Source organism: Bufo bufo, chromosome 8, assembly GCF_905171765.1.
Source record: "Bufo bufo chromosome 8, aBufBuf1.1, whole genome shotgun sequence".
NCBI lineage: Eukaryota > Metazoa > Chordata > Amphibia > Anura > Bufonidae > Bufo > Bufo bufo.
This window is the reverse complement of record NC_053396.1, coordinates 229,194,259-229,206,393: the sequence shown is the minus strand read 5'-3', so window position 1 is coordinate 229,206,393 and position 12,135 is coordinate 229,194,259. Positions and strand designations below refer to the sequence as shown.

General features: G+C 45.4%; 1 protein-coding gene across 1 annotated transcript in view; it reads left to right on the top strand.

Annotated features, from left to right (window-relative positions):
* Nucleotides 1-12,135, top strand: part of LOC121009551 (transmembrane protein 182-like) — a 56,974-nt gene that overhangs the window by 29,633 nt on the left and 15,206 nt on the right. The window contains exons 2-3 of the mRNA XM_040442762.1: nt 1,561-1,681; nt 6,744-6,842. Coding sequence (XP_040298696.1) covers nt 1,561-1,681; nt 6,744-6,842 — 220 coding nt within the window. The remainder of the gene's footprint in view (nt 1-1,560; nt 1,682-6,743; nt 6,843-12,135) is intronic.

Here is a 12,135-nt window from a genome sequence, read left to right as displayed (position 1 = left end):
AGCTTTATATGCAAGAACAGAAACTTTACTTTAACAATAGTGAAAACACAACAATATAAGTATACAGACTAAGTTATACCCCAGGCCCACAGTCACCACCCCTGTCCGAGGGACAGGCCTAGCCCAATGGCGCACACAGCAGAGCCTGCAAGTCATGCCGTGCCGCTAAAGAGGACACACCTAGCCGGTGGCGAACGCAGCAGAGCCTGCAAGTCAAATACTGCACCGCAGTCCAGTACAGTAAGGCCTAGCAAAACATATAACCCTAACTATCTAACTACTATAAGGCCTAGGCTAGTCTCTGTTACTTCAGGCGTCACACAGTAAAATACAATCATTAACCAGGTGTACTGACCTGCGTCCGTTCTGGGCCCAAGGATGCCGCTTACCCGGGATGGCCACCAACCTCTCAGCAACCGTGCGGCCTTGCTTGATTATAAGACTTCTGCCCACACACTGTACACTGTCTTCCTGGAGCAATCTCTCGTTCAAAGAGCCAGATCCAGTAAGGGGACAACAGCTAATCTCCTTCCTCTGCGTGTCTATTCACTCCCGGACATCCACAAGCCAGGATGGAATCGCATTCAGTCTCTCAAAGAACATTGCTTCCACCTTGTCAGATCAGCACTTCCTGGTTTTCAGAAGCAGCTAGCATGAGTCATCATCTGCTTTGCATATACAGATCCCAGAGTGTGCTGACTGTGCTGCAAAACAGTGGCCTCTAGTGCCCGGAATGCCTAATGACAGCTCCAATACAATTTAAACATAAACATTTACAGGCAGAGTTTATCCACAATCTCACACCTGACTGATAGCTCGTGCCTGACAGCTCCTGACTGATACCTCCTAACTGATAGCTCCTGACAGCCCCAGACTGATACCTCCTGACTGATAGCCCTCAACTGATAGCTTCTGACTGATAGCCCCTGACCAATACCTCCTAAATGGTAGCCTTTGACTGATACCTCGTGACTGATACCTCCTGACTGTTAGCTTGATCAGTTTTATCCCCATGCATTCTGAAAGGAGAGCGATCCATTCAGGATGCATCAGGACGTCTTCAGTTCAGTCTTTTTGCCTTTTCAGGACGGAGATAATACCTCAGCATGCTGCGGTTTTATCTCCGTCCAAAATTCCGAAAGACTTGCCGGAATGCCGGATCAGGCATTTTTCCCATTGGAATGCATTAATGCCTGATCTGGCCGCAAGTGTTCCTGCAAAACGGATCCGGCATTGCAGTCTGCACATGCTCAGACCGCAAAAAATGTGATGACATTGGAGAGACGGATCTGGCATTTCAATGCATTTGTCATACGGATTAGGATCCTGATCCGTCTGACAAATGCCATCAGTTTGCATACGTTTTGACGGATCTGGCAGGCAGTTCCGGTGATCCGGAATCCTCTGCTGCAAGTGTGAAAGTAGCCTAAAATGAGCCCCAGACATATGATCTCCATCATATAATATGCATATGTATCTCTTTATACCGTGGTTCATGTCTCGCCCTGCAGTAACCTACAGTCTGCAGAGTCCTGAGTGCCATCTTATCTCTGATTACAGAACACCACAGAGGTCCCCCCCTCCCCCGCTGCCATCCTGTATTTTCACCATGAGGGTTTTTTCTGGAGATGCTGGTTCAGTGGAGAAGACTTCGAGGAGACCATCTGGAACTTCTGGTATAGTAAGTTAACCACTTAAGGACCACAGGTTTATACCCCCCTAAAGACCAGGCCCTTTTTTACAAATCGGCACTCCACAACTTTAGCGGTTTATTGCTCGGTCATGCAACTTACCACCCAAATTAATTTTACCTCCTTTTCTTCTCACTAATAGAGCTTTCATTTGGTGGTATTTCATTGCTGCTGACATTTTTCCTTTTTTTGTTATTAATCGAAATTTACCGATTTCTTTTGCAAAAAAATGACATTTTTCACTTTCAGTTGTAAAATTTTGCAAAAAAATCGACATCCATATATACACTTTTCTCTAAATTTATTGTTCTACATGTCTTTGATAAAAAAAAAATGTTTGGGTAAAAAAAAAAAATGGTTTGGGTAAAAGTTATAGCGTTTACAAACTATGGTACAAAAATGTGAATTTCCGCTTTTTGAAGCAGTTCTGACTTACTGAGCACCTGTCATGTTTCCTGAGGTTCTACAATGGCCAGACAGTACAAACACCCCACAAATGACCCCATTTCGGAAAGTAGACACCCTAAGGTATTCGCTGATGGGCATAGTGAGTTCATAGAACTTTTTATTTTTTGGCACAAGTTAGCGGAAAATGATGATTTATATATTTTTTTCTTACAAAGTCTCATATTCCACTAACTTGTGACAAAAAATAAAAACTTCCATGAACTCACTATGCCCATCACGAAATACCTTGGGGTGTCTTCTTTCCAAAATGGGGGTCACTTGTGGGGTAGTTATACTGCCCTGGTATTTTAGGGGCCCTAACGTGTGAGAAGTAGTTTGAAATCAAAATCTGTAAAAAATGGCCGGTGAAATCCGAAAGGTGCTCTTTGGAATGTGGGCCCCTTTGCCCACCTAGGCTGCAAAAAAGTGTCACACATGTGGTATTGCCGTACTCAGGAGAAGTTGGGCAATGTTTTTTGGGGTGTCATTTTACATATACCCATGCTGGGTGAGAGAAATATCTTGGCAAAAGACAACTTTTCCCATTTTTTTATACAAAGTTGGCATTTGACCAAGATATTTATCTCACCCAGCATGGGTATATGTAAAATGACACCCCAAATCACATTGCCCAACTTCTCCTGAGTACGGCAATACCACATGTGTGACACTTTTTTGCAGCCTAGGTGGGCAAAGGGGCCCACATTCCAAAGAGCACCTTTAGGATTTCACAGGTCATTTTTTACACATTTTGATTTCAAACTACTTACCACACATTAAGGCCCCTAGAATGCCAGGGCAGTATAACTACCCCACAAGTGACCCTATTTTGGAAAGAAGACACCCCAAGGTATTCCGTGAGGAGCATGGCGAGTTCCTAGAAGTTTTTATTTTTTGTCACAAGTTAGCGGAAAATTATGATTTTTTATATATTTTTTTTCTTACAAAGTCTCATATTCCACTAACTTGTGACAAAAAAATAAAAACTTCTATGAACTCACTATGCCCATCACGAAATACCTGGGGGTGTCTTCTTTCCAAAATGGGGTCACTTGTGGGGTAGTTATACTGCCCTGGCATTTTAGGGGCCCGAATGCGTGAGAAGTAGTTTGAAATCAAAATCTGTAAAAAATGGCCGGTGAAATCCGAAAGGTGCTCTTTGGAATGTGGGCCCCTTTGCCCACCTAGGCTGCAAAAAAGTGTCACACATGTGGTATTACCGTACTCAGGAGAAGTTGGGCAATGTGTTTTGGGGTGTCATTTTACATATACCCATGCTGGGTGAAATAAATATCTCGGCAAAAGACAACTTTTCCAATTTTTGTAGTACAGCAATACCAGATGTGTGACACTTTTTTGCAGCCTAGATGCGCAAAGGGACCCACATTCCTTTTAGGAGGGAATTTTTAGACATTTGGATCCCAGACTTCTTCTCACGCTTTAGGGCCCCTAAAATGCCAGGGCAGTATAAATACCCCACATGTGACCCCATTTTGGAAAGAAGACACCCCAAGGTATTCAATGAGGGGCATGGAGAGTTCATAGAATTTTTTTTTTTTTTGCCACAAGTTAGCGGAAATTGATTTTTTTTTTTTTTCTCACAAAGTCTCCCTTTCCGCTAACTTGGGACAAAAATTTCAATCTTTCATGGACTCAATATGCCCCTCAGCGAATACCTTGGGGTGTCTACTTTCCGAAATGGGGTCACATGTGGGGTATTTATACTGCCCTGGCATTTTAGGGGCCCTAAAGCGTGAGAAGAAGTCTGGAATATAAATGTCTAAAAAATTTTACGCATTTGGATTCCGTGAGGGGTATGGGGAGTTCATGTGAGATTTTATTTTTTGACACAAGTTAATGGAATATGAGACTTTGTAAGAAAAGATAAATAAATAAATTTCCGCTAACTTGGGCCCAAAAAATTTCTGAATGGAGCCTTACAGGGGGGTGATCAATGACAGGGGGGTGATCAGGGAGTCTATATGGGGTGATCACCCCCCTGTCATTGATCACCCCCCTGTAAGGCTCTATTCAGATGTCCGTATGTTTTTTACGGATCCACGGATACATGGATCGGATCCGCAAAACACATACGGACATCTGAATGGAGCCTTACAGGGGGGTGATCAATGACAGGGGGGTGATCAATGACAGGGGGGTGATCAGGGAGTCTATATGGGGTGATCACCCCCCTGTCATTGATCACCCCCTGTAAGGCTCCATTCAGATGTCCGTATGTGTTTTGCGGATCCGATCCATGTATCCGTGGATCCGTAGAAAACATACGGACATCTGAATGGAGCCTTACAGGGGGGTGATCAATGACAGGGGGGTGATCAAGGAGTCTATATGGGGTGATCACCCCCCTGTCATTGATCACCCCCCTGTAAGGCTCCATTCGGACGTCCGTATGTGTTTTGCGGATCCGATCCATGTATCCGTGGATCCGTAAAAAACATACGGACGTCTGAATGGAGCCTTACAGGGGGGGTGATCAATGACAGGGGGGTGATCAATGACAGGGGGGTTATCAGGGAGTCTATATGGGGTGATCACCCCCGTCATTGATCACCCCCCTGTAAGGCTCCATTCAGACGTCCGTATGTGTTTTGCGGATCCGATCCATGTATCAGTGGATCCGTAAAAATGATATGGACGTCTGAATGGAGCCTTACAGGGGGGTGATCAATGACAGGGGGGTGATCAGGGAGTCTATATGGGGTGATCACCCCCATCATTGATCACCCCCCTGTAAGGCTCCATTCAGACGTCCGTATGTGTTTTGCGGATCTGATCCATGTATCAGTGGATCCGTAAAAATCATACGGACATCTGAATGGAGCCTTACAAGGGGGTGATCAATGACAGGGGGGTGATCAGGGAGTCTATATGGGGTGATCAGGGGTTAATAAGTGACAGGGGGGGGTGTAGTGTAGTGGTGTTTGGTGCTACTTATTACTGAGCTACCTGTGTCCTCTGGTGGTCGATCCAAGCAAAAGGGACCACCAGAGGAGCAGGTAGCAGGTATATTAGACGCTGTTATCAAAACAGCGTCTAATATACCTGTTAGGGGTTAAAAAAATCGCATCTCCAGCCTGCCAGCGAACGATCGCCGCTGGCAGGCTGGAGATCCACTCGCTTACCTTCCGATCCTGTGAACGCGCGCGCCTGTGTGCGCGCCAATCTGCGTTAGTGTAGCCTGTGAGCGCCGCAGCAATGACGCCTTTCGGCGTTAGTGTTGCGGGAAGTGGTTAAGCTCCGGCTTCGTGTCTCTGGCATCCATTGTATCAGATCCCAGGATTGCCATGCATTCTCCAGTCATCTCAGGGTTAAACCTGGCCATGGACCATCTTTTCTGCGTTTTCAGCCTCGTATTCTGGGAGCTGTATCCCTTTACCGCCTTTTCTGTGGGATGAGTCACCCTTTTCCATGGTCACACATTGGGACCTAAACCAATCTGATTCACTGTTCTCAGTAATGGGGTTCAGTGGGTAAAACAGCAATTCCTGGGGTTCAATGGGCAGGGTAAGAAAACGGTATTATATGGGTTCTTTTTAATTTCACAATTTTTACGCTAAATGTAGATTCGTAATAGGAAAAAGAAATAGATTTTTTTTTAACTTAACCATTTTATTAGATTTTTTGTAAAATAAATGTTATATAATATATAATATAGTTATATTCCTAGTGTCTAGTGGGTTAATCGTTATATCCCTGGTGTCTAGTGGGTTAATCGTTATATCCCTGGTGTCTAGTGGGTTAATCGTTATATCCCTGGTGTCTAGTGGGTTAATAGTTAAATCCCTGGTATCTAGTGGGTTAATAGTTATATCCTTGGTGTCTAGTGGGTTAATAGTTAAATCCCTGGTATCTAGTGGGTTAATAGTTATATTCTTGGTGTCTAGTGGGTTAATAGTTATATCCTTGGTGTCTAGTGGGTTAATAGTTATATTCCTGGTGTCTAGTGGGTTAATAGTTATATCCTTGGTGTCTAGTGGGTTAATAGTTAAATCTCTGGTATCTAGTGGGTTAATAGTTATATCCTTGGTGTCTAGTGGGTTAATAGTTATATTCCTTGTATCTAGTGGGTTAATAGTTATATCCCTGGTAAATATGGGGTTAATAGTTAAATCCATGGTGTCTAGTGGGTTAATAGTTATATCCCTGGTGTCTAGTGGGTTAATAGTTATATCCCTGGTGCCTAGTGGGTTAATAGTTAAATGCCTGGTGTCTAGTGGGTTAATAGTTAAATCCCTGGTATCTAGTGGGTTAATAGTTATATCCTTGGTGTCTAGTGGGTTAATAGTTAAATCCCTGGTATCTAGTGGGTTAATAGTTATATCCTTGGTGTCTAGTGGAATAATAGTTATATTCTTGGTGTCTAGTGGGTTAATAGTTATATCCTTGGTGTCTAGTGGGTTAATAGTTATATTCCTTGTATCTAGTGGGTTAATAGTTATATCCCTGGTGCCTAGTGGGTTAATAGTTAAATGCCTGGTGTCTAGTGGGTTAATAGTTATATTAGAACTAGGCCCCCCTAACACTAGGCCCTCCCCCGCCTGTATCATCTCACATAACAAAAACTTTGTAATCTTCTCTATTCAGCCAATCAAGCGCACCCCAAACACTGCATCCAGGGGTACCTGTTCCCCATGCCGATAGCAACTGGACCGGTCCCACATCCATCCTATGACCCGACAGCAGGTAAGTCGTCCTTATATTCATCTTTCCATTTGACAAGCCAGAAAGCAACTGATAGCAATCTGTCTGGTGAAAGATGCAGGACAGCGCATATAGAACCACTCTCCATACACAGCAGAGTCGCCCTACTTACTGTATACTATCCCACCTCCTCTAAAGGACCCCCGCCCCCCATGATTTCTTGTCTGATCACAGTTTATAGGAACACTCCATGTAATCCGGGCAGAGTTCCTCCATAATAGTTTTCCTTTCTCCTACAGTCTATTGCCCCCTGTTATCAGCCATTTCAGGGGAGAGGATGACTGTAGGACAGGAGAATACAGTCTATTGCCCCCTGTTATCAGCCATTTCAGGGGAGAGGATGACTGTAGGACAGGAGAATACAGTCTATTGCCCCTGTTATCAGCCATTTCAGGGGAGAGGATGACTGTAGGACAGGAGAATACAATCTATTGCCCCCTGTTATCAGCCATGTCAGCCGAGAGGATGACTGTAGGACAGGAGAATACAGTCTATTGCCCCCTGTTATCAGCCATTTCAGGGGAGAGGATGACTGTAGGACAGGAGAATACAGTCTATTGCCCCCTGTTATCAGCCATTTCAGGGGAGAGGATGACTGTAGGACAGGAGAATACAGTCTATTGCCCCCTGTTATCAGCCATTTCAGAGGAGAGGATGACTGTAGGACAGGAGAATACAGTCTATTGCCCCCTGTTATCAGCCATTTCAGGGGAGAGGATGACTGTAGGACAGGAGAATACAGTCTATTGCCCCCTGTTATCAGCCATTTCAGGGGAAAGGATGACTGTAGGACAGGAGAATACAATCTATTGCCCCTGTTATCAGCCATTTCAGAGGAGAGGATGACTGTAGGACAGGAGAATACAATCTATTGCTTCCTGTTATCAGCCATTTCAGAGGAGAGGATGACTGTAGGACAGGAGAATACAGTCTATTACCCCCTATTATCAGCCATTTCAGGGGAGAGGATGACTGTAGGACAGGAGAATACAATCTATTGCTCCCTGTTATCAGCCATTTCAGGGGAGAGGATGACTGTAGGACAGGAGAATACAGTCTATTGCCCCCTGTTATCAGCCATTTCAGGGGAGAGGATGACTGTAGGACAGGAGAATACAGTCTATTGCCCCCTGTTATCAGCCATTTCAGGGGAGAGGATGACTGTAGGACAGGAGAATACAATCTATTGCCCCCTGTTATCAGCCATTTCAGGGGAGAGGATGACTGTAGGACAGGAGAATACAGTCTATTGCTCCCTGTTATCAGCCATTTCAGGGGAGAGGATGACTGTAGGACAGGAGAATACAGTCTATTGCCCCTGTTATCAGCCATTTCAGAGGAGAGGATGACTGTAGGACAGGAGAATACAGTCTATTGCCCCCTGTTATCAGCCATTTCAGGGGAGAGGATGACTGTAGGACAGGAGAATACAATCTATTGCCCCTGTTATCAGCCATTTCAGAGGAGAGGATGACTGTAGGACAGGAGAATACAATCTATTGCTTCCTGTTATCAGCCATTTCAGAGGAGAGGATGACTGTAGGACAGGAGAATACAGTCTATTACCCCCTATTATCAGCCATTTCAGGGGAGAGGATGACTGTAGGACAGGAGAATACAATCTATTGCTCCCTGTTATCAGCCATTTCAGGGGAGAGGATGACTGTAGGACAGGAGAATACAGTCTATTGCCCCCTGTTATCAGCCATTTCAGGGGAGAGGATGACTGTAGGACAGGAGAATACAGTCTATTGCCCCCTGTTATCAGCCATTTCAGGGGAGAGGATGACTGTAGGACAGGAGAATACAATCTATTGCCCCCTGTTATCAGCCATTTCAGGGGAGAGGATGACTGTAGGACAGGAGAATACAGTCTATTGCTCCCTGTTATCAGCCATTTCAGGGGAGAGGATGACTGTAGGACAGGAGAATACAGTCTATTGCCCCTGTTATCAGCCATTTCAGAGGAGAGGATGACTGTAGGACAGGAGAATACAATCTATTACTCCCTGTTATCAGACATTTCAGGGGAGAGGATGACTGTAGGACAGGAGAATACAATCTATTACTCCCTGTTATCAGCCATTTCAGGGGAGAGGATGACTGTAGGACAGGAGAATACAATCTATTGCCCCCTGTTATCAGACATTTCAGGGGAGAGGATGACTGTAGGACAGGAGAATACAGTCTATTGCTCCCTGTTATCAGCCATTTCAGGGGAGAGGATGACTGTAGGACAGGAGAATACAGTCTATTGCCCCCTGTTATCAGCCATTTCAGGGGAGAGGATGACTGTAGGACAGGAGAATACAGTCTGTTACCCCCTATTATCAGCCATTTCAGGGGAGAGGATGACTGTAGGACAGGAGAATACAGTCTATTGCCCCATGTTATCAGCCATTTCAGGGGAGAGGATGACTGTATGACAGGAGAATACAGTCTATTGCCCCCTGTTATCAGCCATTTCAGGGGAGAGGATGACTGTAGGACAGGAGAATACAGTCTATTGCTCCCTGTTATCAGCCATTTCAGGGGAGAGGATGACTGTAGGACAGGAGAATACAGTCTATTACCCCCTATTATCAGCCATTTCAGGGGAGAGGATGACTGTAGGACAGGAGAATACAATATATTGCTCCCTGTTATCAGCCATTTCAGGGGAGAGGATGACTGTAGGACAGGAGAATACAGTCTATTGCTCCCTGTTATCAGCCATTTCAGGGGAGAGGATGACTGTAGGACAGGAGAATACAGTCTATTGCCCCCTGTTATCAGCCATTTCAGGGGAGAGGATGACTGTAGGACAGGAGAATACAATCTATTGCTCCCTGTTATCAGCCATTTCAGGGGAGAGGATGACTGTAGGACAGGAGAATACAATCTATTGCTCCCTGTTATCAGCCATTTCAGGGGAGAGGATGACTGTAGGACAGGAGAATACAATCTATTGCTCCCTGTTATCAGCCATTTCAGGGGAGAGGATGACTGTAGGACAGGAGAATACAATCTATTGCCCCCTGTTATCAGCCATTTCAGGGGAGAGGATACTGTAGGACAGGAGAATACAGTCTATTGCCCCCCTGTTATCAGCCATTTCAGCGGAGAGGATGACTGTAGGACAGGAGAATACAGTCTATATCCCCCTGTTATCAGCCATTTCAGGGGAGAGGATGACTGTAGGACAGGAGAATACAATCTATTGCCCCCTGTTATCAGCCATTTCAGGGGAGAGGATGACTGTAGGACAGGAGAATACAGTCTATTGCCCCCCTGTTATCAGCCATTTCAGGGGAGAGGATGACTGTAGGACAGGAGAATACAGTCTATTGCTCCCTGTTATCAGCCATTTCAGGGGAGAGGATGTCTGTAGGACTGGAGAATACAATCTATTGCCGCCTGTTATCAGCCATTTCAGGGGAGAGGATGACTGTAGGACAGGAGAATACAATCTATTGCCCCCTGTTATCAGCCATTTCAGGGGAGAGGATGACTGTAGGACAGGAGAATACAGTCTATTGCCCCCCTGTTATCAGCCATTTCAGGGGAGAGGATGACTGTAGGACAGGAGAATACAATCTATTGCTCCCTGTTATCAGCCATTTCAGGCGAGAGGATGACTGTAGGACAGGAGAATACAATCTATTGCCCCCTGTTATCAGCCATTTCAGGGGAGAGGATGACTGTAGGACAGGAGAATACAGTCTATTGCCCCCCTGTTATCAGCCATTTCAGCGGAGAGGATGACTGTAGGACAGGAGAATACAGTCTATATCCCCCTGTTATCAGCCATTTCAGGGGAGAGGATGACTGTAGGACAGGAGAATACAATCTATTGCCCCCTGTTATCAGCCATTTCAGGGGAGAGGATGACTGTAGGACAGGAGAATACAGTCTATTGCCCCCCTGTTATCAGCCATTTCAGGGGAGAGGATGACTGTAGGACAGGAGAATACAGTCTATTGCTCCCTGTTATCAGCCATTTCAGGGGAGAGGATGACTGTAGGACAGGAGAATACAATCTATTGCTCTCTGTTATCAGCCATTTCAGGGGAGAGGATGACTGTAGGACAGGAGAATACAGTCTATTGCCCCCTGTTATCAGCCATTTCAGGGGAGAGGATGACTGTAGGACAGGAGAATACAATCTATTGCCGCCTGTTATCAGCCATTTCAAGGGAGAGGATGACTGTAGGACAGGAGAATACAATCTATTGCCCCCTGTTATCAGCCATTTCAGGGGAGAGGATGACTGTAGGACAGGAGAATACAGTCTATTGCTCCCTGTTATCAGCCATTTCAGGGGAGAGGATGACTGTAGGACTGGAGAATACAATCTATTGCCGCCTGTTATCAGCCATTTCAGGGGAGAGGATGACTGTAGGACAGGAGAATACAGTCTATTGCCCCCTGTTATCAGCCATTTCAGGGGAGAGGATGACTGTAGGACAGGAGAATACAATCTATTGCCGCCTGTTATCAGCCATTTCAGGGGAGAGGATGACTGTAGGACAGGAGAATACAGTCTATTGCTCCCTGTTATCAGCCATTTCAGGGGAGAGGATGACTGTAGGACTGGAGAATACAATCTATTGCCGCCTGTTATCAGCCATTTCAGGGGAGAGGATGACTGTAGGACAGGAGAATACAGTCTATTGCTCCCTGTTATCAGCCATTTCAGGGGAGAGGATGACTGTAGGACAGGAGAATACAATCTATTGCCCCCTGTTATCAGCCATTTCAGGGGAGAGGATGACTGTAGGACAGGAGAATACAGTCTATTGCCCCCTGTTATCAGCCATTTCAGGGGAGAGGATGACTGTAGGACAGGAGAATACAGTCTATTGCCCCTTTATCAGCCATTTCAGGGGAGAGGATGACTGTAGGACAGGAGAATACAGTCTATTGCTCCCTGTTATCAGCCATTTCAGGGGAGAGGATGACTGTAGGACAGGAGAATACAGTCTATTGCCCCCTGTTATCAGCCATTTCAGGGGAGAGGATGACTGTAGGACAGGAGAATACAGTCTATTGCCCCCTGTTATCAGCCATTTCAGGGGAGAGGATGACTGTAGGACAGGAGAATACAATCTATTGCCCCTGTTATCAGCCATTTCAGGGGAGAGGATGACTGTAGGACAGGAGAATACAATCTATTGCTCCCTGTTATCAGCCATTTCAGTGGAGAGGATGACTGTAGGACAGGAGAATACAGTCTATTGCTCCCTGTTATCAGCCATTTCAGGGGAGAGGATGACTGTAGGACAGGAGAATACAG